Here is a 22,176-nt window from a genome sequence, read left to right on the forward strand (position 1 = left end):
CCTTATTTCAAGGATTCAACTTCATCTTGACCACGACCCTTCACTTGTCACAGACCCAAAGGCTACGACGACACGACACACGATACGATACCAAATTCTACATACACAACCCAGCTTGCATCAGTGTTTCAAAATGGCTCTTCCGAAGCGTATCATTAAAGAGACAGAAAGGCTTATGGCCGAGCCGTAGGTTATCCGTTCCGAACACAAGGGTCCTATCTTGCGCCCTCAAATCGCATCCTAACACCGCTCGCGATGTAGTGTTCCAGGTATCAGTGCCATCCCCCACGAGGACAACCTCCGATACTTCGACGTTCAAATCCACGGCCCTGCTCAGTCTCCTTACGAAGGTACGTCCTCCGTCGATACACATCATCTCATTCGACTCTAACCATATGTGCAGGCGGCGTCTTCAACCTCGAGCTCTTCCTGCCCGACGACTACCCCATGACGCCTCCCAAGATCCGATTCCTTACCAAGATCTTCCACCCTAACGTTGATAAGCTTGGTCGCATTTGTCTCGACGTTCTTAAGAGTGAGTTTCATATCGAGGCATAATGCCAGAGGCAACCCGGCTGACAAATATTCTAGACAACTGGTCTCCCGCTCTTCAGATCCGAACTATCCTTCTCTCGATCCAAGCTCTCCTCGGTGCCCCTAACCCCGACGATCCCCTCGCTGCCGATGTTGCCAAGAGTTGGAAGGAGGACGAACAGGCGGCTATCGCTACCGCCAAGGAGTGGACTGCCCAGTACGCGAAGCCTTGAAGGAAGTGTGAAGCAATAAGAAATAATTAAAAAAGGAATCAAGACTTGGACGGACTCGTATCACCAGGTTAGGAATACAAATGCTGGAGTTCGGGGCCAACTGATGTCTCATGGAGAACCTTCCTGTCAACTTTTGGCTGGATACAAGAGCACTTGTAGGTTTGCGCTTGGCGTTGTCTTGTAGAACTGAGAGTTTTCGTTTGTACAAAGCATACACAATGATTTTCTGATATAAAGTTTCGTGATTGATGAGGCAGTCTTGTGGCCTTGCTAAAATGTCCTCTTTTATTGTTGAACTTTGGTTACACTACGGTTAGAAGCATTACTATTTTTCACTAAGAAAGATAACTCGCCAGCCCATATCATTGCTCTTATTTTCTACCGTTTATTACTTGGTAGCATTTATAAGCCATTCCAAGCCTTTCGCCATATGCTTTTCGCATTCCAAAGCAAAGTCCAAGTGAGGAGCTTTGAGCCAGAAGGTATGTGGCCACCCAACCTCAACCTGCATCTTGACTTCGGCCCCTGCCTCTCTGAGGAGCATCCCATAGCACAGCCCATCTGAGTAAAGAGTGTCGTTGGAGGTAATCTGGATCCATGTTCGAGGGTGTTCCTTCAACTCCGCTGCGGTAGCCTCTAGGGGCAGTTTCTCGAGGCCATCCCTTGGCACATCCCGGTTCAAGTATCCATTCAGAGAGGTGATGAAAGTAGGAGATACACTTGTGTGGTATGGGCGCAGTTTCTCAGGCACAAAATCTTCGCCACTAGCTCTATCGGCTGTGACAGGACACCTTAGTAGCAGGCCATGGATTGATCCTCGAGGGACTGCTTGAGCTACCGCAGATGCCATCTGCCCACCACTTGAGCTCCCGGCAACAATCATCTTCGCAGCTGGTTCTTGTAGTACTCTGAACGCATCCAGACAATCTGAAAGGCATATATTTGCTGGGTTCTGGGGCAGTAACCGATAGCCCACCGAGTACAGACGGAGTTTAGCTACCCCTGACTTGACCATATGCCGACACGAAAGCTCTTCACTGTCTGCCTCGCCGACCTTTAAGCCTCCACCATGGAAGAAAACAACTATGACATCTGGTTCGTGGCCCTGATTTTCCTCGAGCTCCAGTTGGAGAATAGGAATTGGATGACCATCCACGGACGATGACACTGTAAGTTCCTTCGTAAGGAAACCCTGAGATAAGCCGTAGTCACGAGCACCAGGCGCAGTCATTTGCTCGTAAAGCACACGGCAATCCTGAGCATAGACTGGCTGTCTCTCTTCGACAGTATTGAATGTCTGAGGGGGGCCTCTCTTCTTGACTTCATTCTCATGTTCTAACCAAGCGGGATCCAGAGGAGGGGCTGTCTTGAAGACATAGCTCGTGAGCTCAGTATCAGGAAAGCTCATAGTTTCTAGATTAGATGGTATTTGCTCTTACAGTCAAAGTGCTAGCACCAACCGTGTAGATTTATTCGACAGATATTGTGGTGTGAGAGGTATGCAAGTGGTTGGCTACTACATTCAGGCTAAAGCTGTAAACTGCCACACGTGACACGATTTTACCTAGAAGAGACCATCACGATATCAAAGAAAGATATCGCTTTGGGGAGCTTCGAATTCTTTGAGTGTACCTCAAAGCAGATAATACGATCATGGCTCGGACGACGCTTCTATATCAGCGTTTTGATCTCGATTTCGGACCTTGTTAGATTTCCATTGTGCTTCAAATACCGGTTGAAAAAACTCAACCTTCGCTTTGTAATATTGGTGTCTGGAGTCGATGTATGTATAATGGCGTACCGAGAAACAGACGGTTTGGAGATATAGGGTATGCTACTTGTGGATATAGAAAGACGCAAAACAGTAAATCGGGCGGCATGAGTCGCTGCATGCAGAAGTACAATATGTGCTGTTAGTGCGCTCTTGGTGCCATTTATAACCCGTGAAAGTATAAGTAATGGGTAGAAATGGAAAAATTAGGAGACGTTGCAAGTTTTGAGGTTGGTTTAGCATATGTGGTTACACCTAGCAAACATTGCCAGCACTTTAAGAAGGCCAAGATCATGGCTTGCTTGTCTAAGTGAGAACCCAGCCTTAGATCTTGCCAGTCCAGGTTAAATGATATAAACTGCATAATTGCCTACTTCGTACCTTCGTTTTACCAAATTTCAGTGACAGAAACGCAGGCATTTGATAACGACTCCAGATTGGATGTCCAGCTTTTCACTTGACAACACTCATTATGGAACGTAACGTTGCTCTAGGCATTGGGCATGTTCTCAACACTATGCTACCTCCAGACACCAGTCCAAACTGACCCCGTTCAGAGAATAAGATATTATGAAGCACAGAGGAAATTTTGTAGATGTTTTGGGTATGAGGAAAACCTGGGTTCAGCCCCCAGTTCTCTCTTATCTACAATGCTAGAGTACACAACGCGAAGGCGGAAAGGGAACGTCGCAATTCGTCTAAACCATAGCCAAGTCGCCAAACTTCTCCTGCAGTGGGTGTCAGTACTGTTGTATATCCTATAATCTGGATGACGTACCTTGTAGCCTGGCACCATCCATCGGCCCTTGGAAACGAGCTGGTCGGTCTTCTCGTCGATAGACTTCTCGGCAGCGGCAACCTCGTCCTATACAATGTGAGAATCGGCCCAATGGTCTCGAATATGGTGATACGTACGACAGTGAGGTCCTCGAATGGTCGGGCCTCCTCGATGTTCTTGAGGGTAGCGGCGAGGTCCTTGAGCTCGAGGTCGACGGCCTGCTTGGTGGCCTCGGCGTTCTTGACGGCCTCAGCCTCGAAGGCGTCGATGGCCTTCAGCTGTCGGCTGACATCGTAGGTAACGGGCTTGAAGGCGTTGAATCGCTTCTCAATCTCGTCGATGATGGCCTGGTTCTTGAGGACGGATCGGTACTGGGAGAAGTCGACGGTGGTGGGCTGCTCCTGGAGCTGCTGGACCTTGCGGCGGACGTCCTCGTTGCGCTTCTTGAAGGCCTGCAGGGAGGCAACAGTCTGGCCACGGAGACCGAGGGAGCTGGTGACCTTGGTCCAGTCAAGCTTGAGAGCTGCGCTTCGCTGTCGGGGAAGGGGAAAATTAGCTCATGATATCGTGGGACGTAGAGGCGCGGGATCGGGATCGGGGGGGAAAGTCGACAGCATCTGCAATCAGCCACACGCGCCAATTGATGAATTGAACTTACAGTCGCCATTTTGAGGTAGGTTGGATGTCTAGAGGGCTGAGAGGATGATCTTGATTTGATTGTTTGATGACTTTGCCGAACTTCCAGGGAACAACCGGGCGCTAGTAGGTCACGTGAACCGACTTCGAATATCCGGCGGGCAGCGTTTTCGGACCCCTCATTGATTGACTGAAAGCTTGGGTTCAATTGACGTCTAAGTGCAGCTGTTAGTTAATTGAAGTATATGGATATAAATTGTGTAAATTATAGTAGTCGCTACATTTAAAGCAGTTGGCAGCATGAATTTGTAGTTTATCAATTGTACCTAGACGAATTGGTTTTAGGTTATAGACACACTTTTATCACAGTCAAGTCAATCCTTGGGCCTAGCAGCACAATATCACGCAAGCAATGATGAAGTAATGTTTGACGGATGTGGGTGTTTTCCCTTTGATTTTTTTCCGTTGTTTGACATCAACTCCATTCCGCAGAGTACAGTTCGCCCAGAACTAATACAGAGCCCAGTGTTCGTCCCATGCACATGCTTTTGTGGAAGATCGTCCGGTCAAAAACTCATGCCTAGATACTTAGGGCCATGATGGAATTGACAATATCGTTGTCGTTCTCCTTCAATGCCTTGACAGCCTTGTTTCGGCTGACATTGGCTTGGGTCATGACAAGCTCGATGTCCTTATCCTCGAGTCCAGAGGCGTCGACCTCCTCCTCCTCCTCCTCCTCCTCTTCCTCGTCGTCTTCCTTATCCTCCTTCTTCTCGTCGGCCTCAACAGCCTTGCTGGGCTCGCCGTGGTTGTGACCAGAGTGGTCCTCAGCGTTCTGGGAGGCGAGCTGGGCAGCAGCAGCTTGTTGAGCAGCGGCGTTGACGTCCTCAATCTTAGCCTCACCGAAGACACTGGATCAAAGGTCAGAAGGGAGTCGCAAACTGTGTTTGTGAGACTGGCTTACATGTAGGTGTTGCTGTTGGGAGACTTGTAAACCTCGGGGGTGTTGATAACGAAGAGGATCTGGGGCGGACTGGTTAGCACCATTCTTCAATTTACCCCTCCAATGTCTCTTGGGGATTCCTCCTCACTCACGTTCTTGGGACGGCGGAGAGTGACACGGGTGATGCCAGGGATGCGGGTGAGGTGCAGCTTCTCAAGGGCCTTGCGAGCCTTCTTCTCGTTGCGGTTGTGGATCACAGTAGAACCAGCGGGGAGCTGGCCCTCGCCGACCTCCTCAACCTCGGAGTCGTCGCTGGAGTCATCCTCGTGCTCCTGGACGGTGGTCTTCTTGGGCTCCTCGTCGGGAAGTTCTTCAACGCGGGGGTTCGACATTTTGGCGACTGGTGCGGGCACAGATGTTAGTAACTCTGGCTAACAGCAATTCTCTTTTGGCGAGATATTTGTGGCTTGAAAATGCTCCCGATACCGCAAAAATCGAGAGACGAGTAACGCGATAAACAGGACCGTAGCTGCGTACTTACTTGTTTTTCTGGTCCCAGATACGTCTGTTTGCTGGCCTATTCTCTCACGTCCTCGTTTTGTGATGGGGATCTCGCACAGCGATAATTCTAGGGCTTGCTTGGTGCTTGGTGGGAGGTGGAACTAAGCGTATTAGGTAATCAAACTTTGCGTCGTTACTCCTCGGATCCCCCTCCAGATTCTCAGAGTGACGAGGGACGGAAAATAATGGACATTGAGGCAGTAGATTAGGTAGGTAATAATCAATTAAGGTTAATATGGGGATGTAGATATATCGAGCAATTGACAAAGACGAGCAGATGCGAGCACAGCGGAGAGTAGGGGGTATTCATTTCATTTTTATTTTGGCTACACTTCACAATGAATCCATGTTCTTTTTGATGCTCCTCATGCTTTGAATTCAGTTGATCTCAGAATTTCCGTATTGACGCCGTTCATCTGGACGATGAAATGTGGCATACAGCCTTCCAGAACGGAGCGAAAAATGAATCCAGCAGCCTCTATACAGCCGTGATTGTGTTTCGTACCCTGTTCCGTGCCACTTGATCTAAACCCGACTTTCAAGCACCTCCGTGACTCCAGCTAAATAACCCATTTATGCGGAGGCCTTGACCTTGGCCAGAGCCTTGCGCTCTTCGAATCGTCGCTGCTTCTTGAGTCGGAGAACCTGGAAACGCTCGAAGTCGGTAAGAGCCTTCCTTCGCTCCATCTGGTCCCGCTTCTTGGCCCAGTTGGTCTGCTCCCACTTGGAGTCGATCTCGGACTTCTCCCAGAGCTTTCGGACAACACCAGTTCGGGAACCGCGGTTCAGGCCCTCAACAACGAGAGAGGAGAGGAGAACCTTGTTGAGGGGAACAGCTTGTCGGGGAGTGGCGAGGCTAGCGTTCGCGGAAGGACCGTCGACGAGAATCTGTGGCGAGGGTCAATATCGTGTGTCGCTTCAATCGAAGCAAGAAACACCTACTCGCTTGTGGTCGATGATCTCGACGATCGTGGCCAGGTGGCCAGCGAAGGGGTGGTCGCCGTTGATAACAACGACTCGGCCAACCTCAACGAGGCGCCAGTTCGAACCCTCAATGACTGCGTCGCCCATTGTGACGGTGATCTATGTAGTGGTCGATTAGTCGAAATATTCAAAAGTCGCGGGCGCAGTGTTTATTCGGATTCAACTGCGATCGTAGGAGTCGAGATTCATACCAGTTGTCGATTATGCTGTCCCGTTAGTTGGTTGTTTGCTGGAGCCGCGGACCTTGAAATCGCTAAGGTCTTTTTGATGGTGAGCAGAAAAAGAACCTGTGCGTGCCTGCCCTAACTTTCGGTCTAATCAGACGGACTAATCATTGGCCGTTCCGGCGAACGCGAACGGAGTACCCGATAACAGTGCACGGGCCATGCCTACGAGAACTTCAAAAGAAATTTTCTGGTCGCCTTGAAGTTTTCTACAGACCAGTTCCCTTCTCTTACAATTTAAGAGGTGAAGATAGCGACAACGACGACAAGATCTTGCCGAGCGCATCAAGGTAATCTTTCAGCATTTCTTTTTTCATCCCCTCGCTTCAAGATGAGGTAATTTGCGATTGATTCTACCGGATGGCTCTCTTTCGCCGGAGTAGCTAAATCGGGTGGACAACTGATATTCAATTCTTACATATTCTGAAAGCACCAAACCTCTATCATTTTAGTCTTGCATACTCTGCCACGTTACAAAGACTAACCAAGATAATAGTGATACACTCGGTACTAGCACCTTTTATTTAGATTATTTGTCAAGCTGTCATTTGGCTTAGCTTGTTCAGATATTTAGGCACATACCTGTTGATGCCTATAAATACAACATGTGTTAATCTCACTCACTCCTGCACTCCTTAAAAAATCGTGATTCTACGGATGATACTGCTCCGTATGTTCACTTTGTTTTACTTGTGATACTTCGCCAAACTTTCTCCACGTGTGTCATAATTCCAACTGCAAGGTTGCCCAGTGGGCATGGATCACGACAATAAATCTCTTGCAAGATACATAACTGAGAGAGCGTTCGATGGTTGTGCATGATGTTGTTATTAAGCTGGCGTCTGGGATACGACCCTGCAGCGGTCACGCTTTTTCCGATACTTATTATATGCTAGGGTGATCACGATCCAGTGGTTCTCAAGTGGCTTCAATTATTGTTCATTAATTCATCCCTTCCGCATCATTTGCCTGCAATGAAGCGGCCGTGATCCAGGTATTGTTACAATTAAGCCTTGCCCTTGCGCTTCAGCTCCTCTTCCTCCTCAGCTTGCAACTGAGCATCAACCTTGGCGCCCTTGGAGGGTTCGTTACCGTGAGCGCGAGCCTTGTGATTGATGTTAGAATACGATGTCACGACCGGGGCTCGATTGGACTTACAGGCAGGGTAGGGTCCTTCTTTAATTGGGCAGTCTCAGTATCGTCGCCAGACTCGGACTTCTTCTCCTCAGCAGCGAGTCGGTTGGCGATGGATCGCTCATCCTCTGCAAATTTGTTAGCATCGACATGTTCTATCTTTGTGTTTTGGGCAATCTTACTAGAGTCGAGGTTGTTGTGGGAGTTCTCCTTGCCCTCGTTGTAGGGGTCGGACTCCTCGGCCTTGCGCTCAGCCTCAGAGACGTTCCTCTGGTCGCCAGCCTCGTAGACGCCACGGTTACCAACGTTGGAGTAGCCAGACATGATGAAGATTTGAAAGAAGTTGTGTTTTTTTGGTAAGAGAGAAAGATGTAGAATGTGAAGGGACAGATGCAATGTGTATGAGAGAAAAGCTTTGAATTGACCGCGAGACCTTTTTGTAGTTCAAACTTCCGGCGATGAATCGCTGCTACTGCCATGGTCATACACGCCTTCTCCACAAACTGACTTCATAGAATACGTCATTACAAGAGTGCTTGGTTGCAACAACAAAAGAAAAACGCATTGGATCGTAGAACATACGTCATAATAGAAATGCAGAGATTTAGCTCTTTCCTTAGGGTTCTGCATCACAAGCTGATGCAGTCAATCTTCTAGTGCGGTTCTACGTAACTTGTTGAGGCGGCTCTCCCCTGATCGTCTTCAATGGTAACCTACCTACGAACAAACATGTGAGAATCGATTTTTGTGCTCTGATTGCATGATGATTTTAGATACCAGAAAGGCTACACACATTTTTGTTGTCTGCGTTGCTTATTTTTGTTATTTTTTGGCTTTTCTTCTGGGTTTTCGCATACCCTATGCAAGCAGGAGTTGCTTTAGTAACACACTTGCTAACACTCTTGTATGAAGTATAAAGAGACAAAGGTGTTATTATTTACTCACAGGTTTTGTCTCATTCACCATGTACTATTTGGTGCGCTGGGTAAATTGATACATAAATCCTACCTTTTGTTTTTATCATTCCATATGGATATTTAACAATTGTTTGACTCGCTTAACATCGATCTTGATTAGGCTCAGAGGATAGTTCAGATATTTGGTGGTTGGTACAACTTTAAAGACCATTGCATCAAGAGTCACAGAAACTAGGCACAAAAGCAACAAGACCTGGCTCAAACGTAAATTACTCGCACACAGAGTAGTTCAGATATATTTAGGAGGTAGTCTTTTGTAGGCTCAGGAGCAAAGCGGGAACGGGCAGATACCTACAGCCTCGCATTGACACATCTGCAAAGGCCAGGAGGCCTGAACTTTGCATCGTCGCAACATACCGAAACGTTGTACCACCTATAAACTAACCATTCCGTAGCCATCCGTATCCAGACCAAGATATAGGAGACAGATAGCCTGGCCCGTAGAGACACAGGAGGACAGAGGCTGCTAAACCAACAGCCAAAATGCCCTAATCGGGCAACATTCTGCGTAGACAGATCTTAGGTATCACTTGGTGCTCTATATATCACGTTTCATTTCATAGGTACTTCGTCTGCAATGCTGTTTCGATATTTGTTGACTTCTTGGGAACCAAATTTCATCGGATTGGGCTGTGACTAGATCCTGCTGTCTACCTATCCTACCATGACACACGACCCCGAGGATCCCAAGTTCGCAATCTGTAGACTATACTGAAGCTTCGACTCTCAATTGGCTAGGAATAGTAAGTCCTTTTTCGTGCAGTTTCAGTGTTTGCATTTTCACAATAAAATCATATCCAGAGTGGGTTAAATGTAGGTCCAAGAGAGCGTGCAGCGTCTAGGTCAGAAGTAGATGCATCTATCATTTTTGACAATTATGCTCAAACACCCAAGCCGGCGGATACCCTTGCTTCCACTTTCAGTTGACGTGGTATCCAGAGTCATGACACAATCGTCACGCCCTCCAGAGACTTTTGTTCCCTCCGGATCTGCTGCAATGAGACAGACCGAATGACTTGACCAGAGAGCAGTAGGTGGTGCAAGGCATCGCCATGTGACTGGATGTCTGCTTCCTCCACCTGTTCCTGGACCACATCGAGTCCCCAACTGTCATGTAGATGCCCGACAGCTTCCCAAGCCTGAAGGACAGAGGGTGTTATGTGATATTTCCATGTGCCCCTCCAAAGAATCCTGGTTTGCTGTGAACCGCGGATCGCGCGATACTGGAAGAGCGCCGCCAATCCTTTTTGTCCGTTCCAGATCTCCATGGTTTCTAGCCGTGGCATCCTGAGGGCCGCCACCGCCGCTGCCTGTAGTAGGTCGTCTATCTTGGTAGAATCCTCTTCCGGTGTGAGGAGTCGGGAAGTCAATACCAGCGAGGTTAGGTTAGGCCACTCCCAAGAAGGGTCAATGGCGAAGAAATGACTGGCCTCTATAATAAAGGAGGCGGTGAGATGCTCTAGCGGGAGGCTGGTGAGTGCAATCGATCGGGCAACAGCTGGAGATGGATTACGAATACTGTCGCACTGGGCCAAATCCTCCCCATCGAGAAATCGTTGCATAAATACTGGGTACTGTTGGTTGAAGTTCTCAAAGACTACCAACTTTTTGAGAGGATAATGGTCATGTTGGATTGACTAGAAAAGATATAAGTATTCTAGACCATGATATAAGTGGTAAGCCATTAGAATTATACACAACTATTAAGGAATAAAGGGTAATAATACTTACGCCTATCTGTAAGGCGCTTTAAAGAGCTCCATTCCCTCCAGGGCTCATAATAGACTTCCTGGAGTCGGGGAAAACGGGCCAACATATGGGCCAGCGTGCATGGCCTCCATCTGCGGCGGTTCTGTTGCCGGAGAAGTATACTAGTAACTGCAGAGACTGACGGAAGCTGATCCCACCATCGGAACTCTGACTGGTCACTATCAAACGGTCCCTCCTCTATAATAGAATGGAAAACTTTGTAGATCGCTTCCCGAGGTGGAGCTGAGTGTTGAAAACCAGTAACCCAGCCGTGGAAAGGGTCATGATAGCCTTGGGTTATTGTGGTCAGCTCTAGGCCACTGCCCTCTAGTCTATCGGAAGGGTTATCAGGCACAAAGGTTAGATAGGGAAACCAATGCTGAGCGTCACTAGGCGAGTAAATGCTGATGTCAAGCATTAATTCGCTGTCTTGGTCCCATTCACTGAGAATCGAGAATAAATCCTGAAAGGCCGTGGTAATAGGACAGTGTTCTGTGTCGCTAACAGTCAATGCAGCTACCCGCTCTTCACGTGTGAGCTCTCCAGTCTTAGGTGCACACTGTGTGCAATCATAGCCGTCGAGTTCTAAGCAGAACCAGATATAGCGTGTGAGAGCCTGATTGCGACGGATCATGGAACGAAAATCCATGAGTCGCGATGGGGTTAATTTGATGCGAGTGAAATTGTGTCGCTCGATGTCAGCCTGCCACGCTCTAGATACGGCGGCCAGGCAAGCCAGCGTGGAACCATCTTGCACCAAGCTTTGGATGACGAGAAGGCGGATTTCGCCAGGCAAGCTATCCCACGACTTTTTGCTCGGTGAAGGAGACCGCATGGTGGAATAGACTAATAGGGGGTAGTATCGTGATGCAGGAATAGGAGGGGCAAACATGTAGACAAGGGCGCATGGGACAGAAGGGGAGAGAACCAAAAGCAATGCATTTATATTGGTTTACATCTCTGATGAATGGTCTGCTGGATGGTGGGCTAGTTATATGGTTTGTTGAGCATAAAGACACTTTAAGCCCTGAACATACCTACCCAGAGTCATTAAGAAAGTATACATTTGTGGTTGGTATAACTCTAAAGACAATATTGCCTTCGGCTGCCCTGCATTGAGAGTCATACACAGTAGGGCACAAACGCAACCTCGCATAATGAGACCTGCTCAGTAGCCCACTTCCTCTTCTCTCAACACACATAATCTGTCAAAGGAAGATTATCTGAAAGAATATACAAGGGTCATGTTGCGCAGTGAAATCATCTGGTCTGTCACGTGACATGATCACCGAAACTGTAGCTTCTATGTGCCTGGCTCATCAAGGTATGGAAAGGAGAGCGAGCGCCGGCAGAGCTCTCCCAAGTCGCGCGATTGACTATAGAGCCAGAGCAAAATGTGCAATTTCCCATTAGTTCCTCCAATGATTAGAAAACTTCTCTGTTGGAAGCACAACGACGAAATTAGTAAGACAGCTTGGACCACGTTTGACATGGCTCTTGAGCCACTTATTTGTACACTCCCAGAGGTCAACTTTTCTGTTGTGCACAAGCAGACAAGGCCTCAGGGTATCAGAAAAATTGGCAGCTGAAAGCATAAGAGACGAAATTAGTAGGTCAGCTTATCCCATTTAGACTATACTCTTTAGACTATTTATTTTTGTACAGTAAGACTTGAGAGGTCAACTTTTCTGCTACCCACTTAGTAGACAAGCTGGGTGGTGGTGGGGTCGTGCACGGATCACGTAAACACCGAGCCATTAAATAAGTCGTCATATGGATTTCGGCGTGACAAGCTTCATGGAGCTATACCAAATCGGAGCTCCAACTTGAACCTCTCTTGAACAATTGTGATTCTCTTTTATCGTCCCTTGACAAACACACTACAGAATCAAACAGGCAAAATGTTTCGCTTTGTAAGTTTACAGTCCGCAGTCAATGGACTGGATAGCTGAACAATCAACAGCGCAAGACACTCGATATTGTGACGGTCTTTCACAAGGCCAGCTCTCCCGCATCCGTGAGAGTCACAAACCTTCTCAAGCAGGTCTCCGCCAACGCATCCTCCGGCGCCACTCTTGACCAAGCAAGCGATCATTCTGTCCAGACCGCTCCTATCCGAGAAGAATTTGAGCTCAATATCACTGAGGATGCCCCAACAGAAGACCAAGTTAAGACAATCCTGGAATATGTTGGAACCAGCGGCATTCACAAGGTGATCAACGGCGCAAACACCGAGAAGGATGCGCTCAAGAAGTTCAAGGAAAGCAAGGAGAACTTCGTCCGACCGGTGGTATGTCAAATCTATCTTCCTGCAACACTGCCTCTTGGCTAACGTCATCCTTAGGTTGTAGACTGGAACAATGGCAAGGCCATTGCTGGCGAAAACGAGTCTGAGATTCTCAAGCTTCTCAAGCAACAGCAGTAATGGTTTAACTTTAGAAAAACTTCAAACCCTACCATATGCCCCTCTTTATATACATGTTACCAATGACCGGGAGACTGTCCAATGACGACGACTCATGTTGACAGACTGCTCTTGAAAAAAAGATTAATCCAATACGGTAGCTCAGCCAAAGTATTAACCAACTCTCAATTACTGTTAGACTTGGAAGTGTGGCCTACTCAGGTTATAAGTGTCCGTCAATGATGTACCCTCACAGTCAATAGCTGCAGAGTTTCGATACCCATTATATTCGGGCGAGTACCTTAACTCGCAGCAGGTAACCACTGTCACTACAGTCCGATTGAATCGCATCTTTTTGAATCGAGATAGAGAAAAGAATCCCCGAGTGAATGAATGTGGACTTGGGAAGCAAACAATTTTTATTGTTTGCAGGCAGCGGGTCGAGGTGGTTATGTGCAGCGGGGAACAGCATATCCTTCTTCAACCTGCAACTGACTTGACCAATTGTGCTCTTTGTGTAGGTATAAACACGGCACTACCAAACTTGCAATATACGTCGACTTTCTTTCATCTTTATTTTCTGCGCAGGTTCAATTTTAACACACTTTGACATGAGGTAGCCACGGTGTCAAATATCCCTACAGAGAGTCAGATTGCTTTATGACGTTTTGCAGCCTGCAGTCTCTGAATCACAGAAAAGGTCAGGCAGAAGGGGTCTTTTCTTTTTTGATTCTCCTTTAGGTACCTCCGTTCAGTTTTGTCACTTGCCGATATCAGGCATCAGCCTCAGTCGGTGCCAGTGCCAGCGCAGTGTCAGTGCCAGCAATCGCGAGTGCTAACGCGTGTGATTGCAACTTAAACTGTTTTTTTTTTACTTTATCAAACATTTTCTTTATAATCTACTGCTTTTCAACTCTTCTAAAAAATTATTCTCCTTCATCCGCACACCTCGGGCACCTGTCATCCGCATCGCCTCCTCTTTCTCACGTCGCATCGTCTTGAACTACCAGGAAGGAACGACCTTCATCTCATAGTTACCTACCTACCTTCTACGTTTCCATCTCCGTACTTATCTGGAACCAATCCGCTCTGTCCTATTGAGTAATTTTCTCGCGCAGCGCTTCTGTTACAGGTAAGCACCATACCCTCCTTCGGCATGTTTTGATTTGTCTTTGCAGACGTTTCACCTCATCGCATGCAGGAGCTTGATACAAACCACATCACAGCACGCACCTTGATTAAATATGGCTGCATCTCACACACCGCTTGCTAATAACCTGTTATAGGGAGCATCATGGCTAAAAATAAACGCCATCCCGCCTCTGGGGGTGTCCTACCAACCGCGGGGCCAGCGAGCTTGCCAACGAAAGCCTTGGACCCAAGCCGGGTTTATGGTAGCGCGAAGCCGCCCAACCTGCGCGAAGCCTTCAATGATTTCTATCCTAACGGTCTACCCAATGTCTACAGGATGCTTGAGACTCCCGGCGTCAACGGTATCCAGCAGACGTATATTGAAGACTATCTTCCTGTGGGATTCTACACTAACCCTCGCATTGACGCCGCAGCCACCTTCTCTACACGATGCGGAGAGCAGGCTTTCCGTCATATAGACCAGTTGATGCCTCAACGTCGCATCCACCTCTGGAACAAAGATGAAATCCAGTCCGTTTGCAACTCGCTGCGCAGACTCTACTGGAAGTTCATGAAGCCCATGCAGAAACCATCTTGCTGGGATGACTTGTGGATCTATTTCGATGCCAGCGATATCTACAACTACGGAGCCATGAATCTCTGGAATGTGGTCAACCATCTCTATGATGAGAATCAGATCATCGCTGCCGATGTGACAAAAGAGACTGCAGTTGAAGTCGGCCTCTGGGTTGATTCATGGATGTTTGACGATTCCAACTGCAAGAAGCTCGAAGACTGGGATGGAACGAAATCTGTCATCTCACTTCTTACTGATGACGATTGGAAGTCGGTCGGTCGTATTCAAACTGACGTTGTGGCACTCGTCGAGAGTGCTCTTACACACCGGCACTCCCTGCGACTTGACCCAGGAAAGCTCAGGCTGGGTTCGGATGTGAAGCCAAATCATCTGATGAAATCTTGTGCCGACAATAACCTCGAAAACTGGCTCGGTATGTATAAAGTATCAACAACGCTGCATACAGCCTGAAGCTAACGAGAACACAGCTGGTCAGCGCATCTTTGAGCCCTCCGGCCTTCCGAAAGCTCCTACGGTCGCCCCTCACCAGACCTCACCAACTTCCAAGGAGGCTCCGGCGCCCGTTTGTGTAATAGATGGAAGACACTACTACCAGCCACCATCTGAAAAGCGCGTACCCAGTGCAGTGGAAGCACTGCACCAGTCCGCTGCCGCTGCCGGGCCTGTCGCTCACAGTAACAGCGACGCAGTGTTGACGGAACAGACCGAGGTGACTAATTCCGAGACTCTGGAAACTCTTCGAGTACCACCTCAAATTCGGTCCAAATCTACTGAGCCTACTCATACTGTGTCATCCCCACCACCCGGCGATGAAAAGAACGGCCAGGCCGCTTCTAGCTCATCAACAAAGCAGAAGAAGAAATTGTCTAAGAAACAACGTGATTCAGGAGAGCCTAATGTACAAACCCCGACAAAAGCCGGGCGACAAGGTCGTGGCAACCCTCGGGCAACTCCAGGAGCTTGCAAGTCCACAGTGACAGCATCACTGCCAACATCAACCGTAATGGAATTTTCAACCCTGACGACTCCCGAAAAGCAGACCAGCAGCGGCACACAACAAACTGGACCCAGCCCTTCTCTCGATGATCCGAACGCTGTTTAGCAAACAGTCCAGGCTACGTCGAGCCCTTCGAAGGAGCATGATGTCAGTCGTAACGGCAAGCCAAAAGGCGCCGAGTCGCAGGCTGACACCTTCAAGGAGCTCAAGAGGAACCAGCGACCAAACCAATCTTTTGCTCGCTCAGGTTCTCATGAACATAAGGGCATACAATCTCTTGGTGACACGAACACCCTCAACCACTCGCAAAGGTTGGACTTGAATCTCCACATCAACCACGCGCCTGGTGTTTACTCAGAGGGGGCAATGCAATCAAATTACATGAACAATCCTCTGGGAATCACCTTCCACCCTTCTGGAACCTTCAATCATATCGCCCAAGGAGGATACCCTACCCTCCAGGATAATGCCTCAAACGTCTCGAACTACCGCCATGTAAGCATGCAAGTAAGCACACAACCACCATACCATCATCCAAAGGGTTTTCTTCCCAACCGGGGTCGGAATCCCAGCAACTCTTCCCGCCTGGATCGCTCCGATTCGAACGACAACCGATGGTATCAGAACGAGAACTTGAACAATATGAACTCGGGTTTCAATCGTGGAGGTTATCAGCGCGGTGGACGTAAAGGGACAGGACGTCGGGGAGGCCATAACCAGCGAAACGCAACAGCGCCCGTTACTCAACCATATACTGGTTCCGACTCCGCCCAGAAGACGCGCGACGGGGGATCATGGAAAAATAAGTGGCGCCGAGAAGGCTCGGACCCAATACAAGTGACATGTCAAAACGTTCAGGATGGTCATGAAATCAGAGAGTATGTTCCTTGCTCTTGTCAGATGTGCGAGGCTCGCAACCGCTCTGTGCACGTCGCCGCGAAATCCCACCATGAAATACCATCGCTAGACATGCAGTCACGGATCAAATCTGGTTTGTCTGAACGATTCGGACTTGTGGACGAAGTGTATCCATTGCCCTCCAAGGAACCAGGGCGCTTCATAGTCAGGTCGGTTGAACTTTCCACTCATCGGGCCAACTTGTCTTTACTAACTGACTGCTATTAGGTTTGCCAACCCATCGTCTGTTGGTGAAGCGTTGACAATGGGTGGCGGAAACATGCCCGAGCATGCTCTGTCGATTACTTTCAGCCCAGCCATGCGCTCCAAGTGGACGCTCTCCGAGCAAGCACCGACTCGGGTGACTCCTAGCCAGGTTATTGACCAAAACCCCCCATCTATGCCATTCCAACAGTATTCATTCGGCCTTGCGGTGCCTGGCAATGCTCCAGGCGTTGCTGTAGCGCACCAAATTCCGCCTGGGATGCTTCATCCATCTGTGGCAAACCCAGCTAATGCGCACTGGTCCAAGAGCGGTGGCCAACAAGCTTTCTCTGGATTTCCACAACCTCATGTATTGGATCGACCATCTGTTGCTCCTCAACCAATGACAAATCCACCTCACTTCCTTCCTGCTGTATGCGGCTATTCTCAAAATGAAGCTTTTGTTCCGGGCCTTGCGCACCTGGAGACTGTTGGCCAAACCCTCGACGAGCCATTGCAAACAAAGCCACCGGCCGAGGAAGCGTTGGAAGACATTCATTGTAACGATCGGTATGATTCCTACAGTCCAAGAAGCGACGGTAACGGGACTGCCGGGACCAAAGCCCGTGTTTCGTTGCCCAACACCCCTTCCAAGGCTTCTGCTAGCACGAAGGAAACACACGCAATGCAACTCATGGCCAAAGAGAAGAATGACCAGGCCAGTGGCGAGGATGTGCCTCGCCTTTCACACATCGCAACATCCGAGTCAGTTACAAGTGCCACGATCCATATCCGCGTACCCAGTGCCTTCACCGAGAACGAAATCAAAGAAAGGCGTCAAGCGTGGGCAAAAATCTCCATGCCACTTAATCTTCACCGTCCTAGAAATTTTACGCCAACTAAACCCAACAGTGGCTCTATCAAGGATGGTGACAAGCGTGAAGCATACGCTGCTGAATCAGAATTGTCAACCCCGACACAGAATGTGACATTCACGCCTGATACTGGCAGTGTCTATGAACAATCTCCTGGAAAGCCAGCATCTCCAACATGTGTCCAGAAGGATTCCTCTATTCCCAGCTCCACTGGACCGACAGGACAAGAAACAAGGACCGAGGAGAACGTCGACCAGAGCCAGGAACCGGCTACCACCTCTTCTCAAATCGGCAAGACTGGAGTCCAGAGTGAGCCAGATCAAATTCAAGCGCTCAACTCCATCGAACCAGACACTCTACTCCAAGTCTCAGACACAAACCGGCGTCCAGACAACGCACAAGCCGCTCAGTCAAAAGGGAAGGGAAAGGGTTCGAAGCCGAAGTCGAAGAAGAAAAAGCCAAAACATAAGATGATGTCTCAAGGCAACGAATCCAACTCCCACACACAACAAATCCGGACTTCGCCCCCACCCGTTGCCCCTGAGGCTACCCAAGCTCTCCGAGACGATTCTGAGAGCGCGCCTCGCGACCCTTCATCCACAATCGTCGCCGACAACCAACTATTTGAAGCACTCTCCCCTACAAAGCGACATCATGACGACCCTGAACAACGTTCTGAATCGGGATTTTCTAAGCGAAGCAAGAAGCATGGGAACACCCAGGAAACGACTCTTGATGAATCCGACTCACCTGATGAGGACGCCCGTGGCCGTAAGGGATACAGAGTTGGCAGGGGAGGTTCCCTTCGTATGGGCAAGACACGTCGACCCCGTGCCATTATGACTGTATCAGTACTTGCAGAGCAGCCCATGGACGCCCAAATGTCACCTCCTTCGTCAGATTTTGCCTTTCAATGCCACAGCGCTTCTGCATCTACTGGCCCACCAAGCCTGCGCGGGCCTGACAATAGTGCAATCAGTCGATTGAACCCCGAAGCCCAGGAGTTTGTCTCACCATCTAGAGTGACACCCATTGACAAGCAAATTGCTTCTGGTCTCAGCAAAGATGAAGCCCTCGATAAGCTCGTATCCAATGATGCAACTGATCGCAAACGAAACGCCATTCAGGAACCACTGAAGTCCGGCCTAGGTGTACCTCCTATCGATGACTTCATGCTTCCTGCAGCCGATATTTCAACCCCAAAACATCGACGGGCTCTCTCGGAAGCGGTTCAGAAAGAAAAGTTGGCAAACAACAAAGAGGGTGCATGCCAGGGCCAGGTGAAGACACCAGGGAAAGGTCCTAAGCGAGCAAAGGGCAAAGAAAGAGCCGTTACACTCGGGGCGAAAAAAGAAAAGGTCGAGGGCACAGAGAACGGGACCCAGGATACACCTCGGACTCCCAAACAACCAGGCACCAAAACCAGGAAGCCTGGTCAGATCAATGATGATTGGCCTTCTCTTCCAGCATCTCGGGATCGCGCCCCTTCAAAGCCACAAACACCCCCGATCTGGGGCGCAAAGGCAAAGACTGTCGTAGAAAATGGCGACTCAACACAGGACTCTCCCGTAACCAAAGGATGAACGACAGTCTTATCAGGGAATGAAGAATGATGAAATGTGAGAGGAAATGGGACACATAATACGAAGGCACAGATGCACAAATTTTGGTATTGTTCACTAGTTGACTCAAGGTCAATAGCATCATGAGGATTCTCAGGACAAAAAAAGGGGTATGGACTTGTGGATTTGCATTGAACGTGGACAACTTGGATTGTCCACTACGATTAAGTACTTTATGATTTGGGTGGCTGTCATTCGCTATGATAATACGACATCAGGCAAATGTAACAGTCGAGAGAATAGTACATCAAGCATATTCCAAAGTATGGCACAACTATTGACTAGTGAATGCTCTCATCCCTTCGTAGTCACTGACCTACCTTTTGTACACCAGCCACATTACTAGTCTTCAAAAGTTCGTGAGCTCTGTTGGTAACAAGCAGCCTCATCCAATCAGACACGCCGGTCTTTGGAAAGCACTCTGTACAGAAGTGAAGGTTGCTCACATAAGTGATCGACTCGTGAGACGAGATTGGTTTTATAGTGGCGCAATACTCTTTTGTCGCATGTTGATTTTGACCTTTATGTACATTTCATCGTCGTGGGGCCAGACTTCAAGCCCCCCATTTCAGTTCTCTTTCGCAAATATCAATCAATAATCGTCTATTGAGCAGGCTGAACTAAGCTAGTGACAGTGTCTTCAATCTCTTTGTCGGAAAGACCCTCGAGGATCTGTGACTTCTCAACACCTCGCTCTATAGATGGTATGTCAGTATCGTTAAGTCTTTGGATGCGTGTCGTGCCGCGGGAGCTGCAGATGGTTCGGAGGTGTACCAACCGTATCGGGCGAAGATCTTGGGCTGAGTGCCGGCGGCTTCGCGAATGAGGATGGGGATGTTGGGGTTGTTGCGCTTCATGGTAGGATACGATCGAGTAATGAATGATCTGTGTCGGCGCGAGTACAGTCAGTCCTGGAACTCCTCTAGCTCTGTATTCTTGCTGCACTGTTCTCCGATCCCTTGTGCATTCCAATTCCTCCAATTAAGTACTCGTCATGTATGTTCTCGTGCTCGTTGTTCGGGACTGAATGTTTCAAACGTACCGGAAGGCCGCGCTCTGCTCCGAAGTCTGGCAAAAGAGGAATCGCACCTCGCGGAGGGATTTTGTGAAAGCGTATTTTGCCGACATGGTAGCGGAGGGAATTGGGCGGGTGGTTTAAGTCGTTGGACAGCGAAGGAGTCGTCGGGGTCGACCTTGAAGTGCGAAGTAATTGCGAGCTTGTGGTTGGCAAGGATCCTCAATGAGGCTCGGGCGGAATAAACTGAAGGCGGAGTGGCATAAAAGCTGATGGCGTAATAATGCAAGCGGCCACTTTGCACAACACATTTATGCACAAGCTCCGGTGCCGCTGGGTACATTTTCCCCCACGTTAAACTCCGGGCACACGATATCTCCGGTTTCCGGGCATCGCGCTTAGAGTCTTGCCAAAGGAATAGACGGGAATTAGCGCACCATCCACTATCCACAGCCTGGAAAAGTTGTAAGTGGGCTATCTCGGGCCCAACGCCTTCTTTCAATTGAACCTCGTCTTTTCGACTTGACTAGATTACCTAGTATACAACCCGTCCCGTTCGAAAAGAAGCATCTCCCCTCTACCAAAAAATGTAAGTCAGTGATTGAGTTTTTGGATACTGAAGCAATTGCGTCATTTCTGTTTTCCCTGTGTCCTTGTCGCAAAATATTTCGAATGCGCGCCAACTTGTTCGGACTACTAACCTAGATTCGATACCTGATGTGTATGCATACATATTTTTGATATTGATGCTGATACTCACTCACTAGAAACCATGGCCTCGTCCGCAAACACCCTCTTCCGCGCCGCGCGCCCTCTCTTCCGCCAGGCCACCATTGCCCAGCCCGCCCGCCAGGCCTTCCGCCAGCAGACCTTCCGACAGAACTTCTACCAGGGCAGCGGCCGTCGATGGCAGAGCACCGATGGCGCCCAACAGCAGCAGCAGCAGGGCTGGTTCAAGCGCATGTATGAGAGCGAGGTTGGCTTCAAGACTGTGCACTTCTGGTGAGAGAACATCAAAACCAACAAGATTGGAATGTGGAGACGGGGTTTGCTAATATGCGTGGTTGTAGGGCTCCTGTCATGAAGGTTCGTTGACGATGATCACAACTCGCGATATCCCGCCTACGAAGACGGCTACGTCGGTACAAACGATATAAGCACAAATACTGACTTGCTTCGTCGTTTGTAGTGGGCTCTTGTCCTTGCCGGTATCTCCGATTTCGCTCGTCCCGCCGAGAAGCTCTCCTTCACCCAGAACCTCGCTCTGACCTGCACCGGCATCATCTGGACTCGTTGGTGCCTCATTATCAAGCCCAAGAACTACCTGTACGTACAATTGCTTCTCTGGATATTTTCAAACATTGGCTCACACTCCACCACAGTCTTGCTGCCGTCAACTTCTTCCTCGGACTGGTTGGTGTTGTCCAGGTCAGCCGAATTCTCAGCTACGAGTCTGAGAAGAAGAAGGGCCTACACGGTGTCGTTGAGGACATCAAGGCCGATGCCAAGGAGACCATCCAGGAGGTTAAGCCTTAAATCCGCCCTTGAGCTTCGTCAGACTAGACAATGGCCGTAAATTAACGTCTCCACCGGACATATCTCTCATGGTTTCTATTCCCATACCCTGCAGCGTCCAAACAGATGCCGGCTGTGGAACTCTGGATTCAAAGCCGGATGCATTTGCTGCTTAAAAGGAAGGGGTTTCGGAAATTCAAATTCCAGAGTCAGGGGATCTCTCGGAATAGGTAGTTGCTTTTTTACTCGTGCAAGTTAAGTAGGGTAATTATCCTGCAAACTGGGGTTGGGTTCAACGGATAAGACACGTCTACTAGCCTTTCGTAATTGTTGAGATCCAACCATACATACAACAAGCTTAGTAGATATCTCGCATCAGTCGTCATAAACCGTC

The 22,176-nt window shown here is 48.9% G+C and overlaps 11 protein-coding genes across 11 annotated transcripts, besides 1 other annotated feature; 4 read left to right on the forward strand and 7 right to left on the reverse strand.

The window, feature by feature from the left end:
- Positions 1-133: 133 nt before the first annotated feature.
- On the forward strand, positions 134-767 carry FPSE_06438 (uncharacterized protein; the record flags this gene model as incomplete). Its single annotated transcript, XM_009259556.1, has 4 exons — positions 134-186; positions 262-350; positions 404-535; positions 592-767. 4 exons carry the CDS (start codon positions 134-136, stop codon positions 765-767), a joined length of 450 nt encoding a protein of 149 aa, XP_009257831.1.
- A 388-nt stretch (positions 768-1,155) lies between these two features.
- FPSE_06439 (uncharacterized protein) lies at positions 1,156-2,175 on the reverse strand (the record flags this gene model as incomplete). The annotated part of the gene is made up of 1 exon (XM_009259557.1): positions 1,156-2,175. One exon carries the CDS (start codon positions 2,173-2,175, stop codon positions 1,156-1,158), a length of 1,020 nt encoding a protein of 339 aa, XP_009257832.1.
- A 1,061-nt stretch (positions 2,176-3,236) lies between these two features.
- On the reverse strand, positions 3,237-3,983 carry FPSE_06440 (uncharacterized protein; the record flags this gene model as incomplete). The annotated part of the gene is made up of 4 exons (XM_009259558.1): positions 3,237-3,266; positions 3,317-3,403; positions 3,454-3,849; positions 3,975-3,983. The coding sequence occupies 4 exons, from the start codon at positions 3,981-3,983 to the stop codon at positions 3,237-3,239; spliced, it is 522 nt and encodes a 173-aa protein (XP_009257833.1).
- Positions 3,984-4,532: 549 nt separating this feature from the next.
- FPSE_06441 (uncharacterized protein) lies at positions 4,533-5,287 on the reverse strand (the record flags this gene model as incomplete). Its single annotated transcript, XM_009259559.1, has 3 exons — positions 4,533-4,863; positions 4,917-4,975; positions 5,048-5,287. The coding sequence occupies 3 exons, from the start codon at positions 5,285-5,287 to the stop codon at positions 4,533-4,535; spliced, it is 630 nt and encodes a 209-aa protein (XP_009257834.1).
- Positions 4,670-4,727: a microsatellite.
- A 742-nt stretch (positions 5,288-6,029) lies between the features above and the next one.
- FPSE_06442 (uncharacterized protein) lies at positions 6,030-6,527 on the reverse strand (the record flags this gene model as incomplete). The annotated part of the gene is made up of 2 exons (XM_009259560.1): positions 6,030-6,344; positions 6,399-6,527. 2 exons carry the CDS (start codon positions 6,525-6,527, stop codon positions 6,030-6,032), a joined length of 444 nt encoding a protein of 147 aa, XP_009257835.1.
- Positions 6,528-7,670: 1,143 nt separating this feature from the next.
- Positions 7,671-8,122, reverse strand: FPSE_06443 (uncharacterized protein; the record flags this gene model as incomplete). Its single annotated transcript, XM_009259561.1, has 3 exons — positions 7,671-7,769; positions 7,823-7,926; positions 7,981-8,122. The coding sequence occupies 3 exons, from the start codon at positions 8,120-8,122 to the stop codon at positions 7,671-7,673; spliced, it is 345 nt and encodes a 114-aa protein (XP_009257836.1).
- Positions 8,123-9,716: 1,594 nt separating this feature from the next.
- On the reverse strand, positions 9,717-11,359 carry FPSE_06444 (uncharacterized protein; the record flags this gene model as incomplete). Its single annotated transcript, XM_009259562.1, has 2 exons — positions 9,717-10,372; positions 10,507-11,359. 2 exons carry the CDS (start codon positions 11,357-11,359, stop codon positions 9,717-9,719), a joined length of 1,509 nt encoding a protein of 502 aa, XP_009257837.1.
- A 1,066-nt stretch (positions 11,360-12,425) lies between these two features.
- Positions 12,426-12,949, forward strand: FPSE_06445 (uncharacterized protein; the record flags this gene model as incomplete). The annotated part of the gene is made up of 3 exons (XM_009259563.1): positions 12,426-12,437; positions 12,488-12,814; positions 12,869-12,949. The coding sequence occupies 3 exons, from the start codon at positions 12,426-12,428 to the stop codon at positions 12,947-12,949; spliced, it is 420 nt and encodes a 139-aa protein (XP_009257838.1).
- A 1,273-nt stretch (positions 12,950-14,222) lies between these two features.
- FPSE_06446 (uncharacterized protein) lies at positions 14,223-19,213 on the forward strand (the record flags this gene model as incomplete). Its single annotated transcript, XM_009259564.1, has 4 exons — positions 14,223-15,069; positions 15,125-15,753; positions 15,856-16,721; positions 16,780-19,213. 4 exons carry the CDS (start codon positions 14,223-14,225, stop codon positions 19,211-19,213), a joined length of 4,776 nt encoding a protein of 1,591 aa, XP_009257839.1.
- Positions 19,214-19,855: 642 nt separating this feature from the next.
- On the reverse strand, positions 19,856-20,380 carry FPSE_06447 (uncharacterized protein; the record flags this gene model as incomplete). The annotated part of the gene is made up of 3 exons (XM_009259565.1): positions 19,856-19,947; positions 20,031-20,137; positions 20,295-20,380. The coding sequence occupies 3 exons, from the start codon at positions 20,378-20,380 to the stop codon at positions 19,856-19,858; spliced, it is 285 nt and encodes a 94-aa protein (XP_009257840.1).
- Positions 20,381-21,039: 659 nt separating this feature from the next.
- On the forward strand, positions 21,040-21,803 carry FPSE_06448 (uncharacterized protein; the record flags this gene model as incomplete). The annotated part of the gene is made up of 4 exons (XM_009259566.1): positions 21,040-21,269; positions 21,338-21,353; positions 21,457-21,593; positions 21,650-21,803. The coding sequence occupies 4 exons, from the start codon at positions 21,040-21,042 to the stop codon at positions 21,801-21,803; spliced, it is 537 nt and encodes a 178-aa protein (XP_009257841.1).
- Positions 21,804-22,176: the final 373 nt, after the last annotated feature.

Source organism: Fusarium pseudograminearum, chromosome 2 (assembly GCF_000303195.2).
Source record: "Fusarium pseudograminearum CS3096 chromosome 2, whole genome shotgun sequence".
Lineage (NCBI taxonomy): Eukaryota > Fungi > Ascomycota > Sordariomycetes > Hypocreales > Nectriaceae > Fusarium > Fusarium pseudograminearum.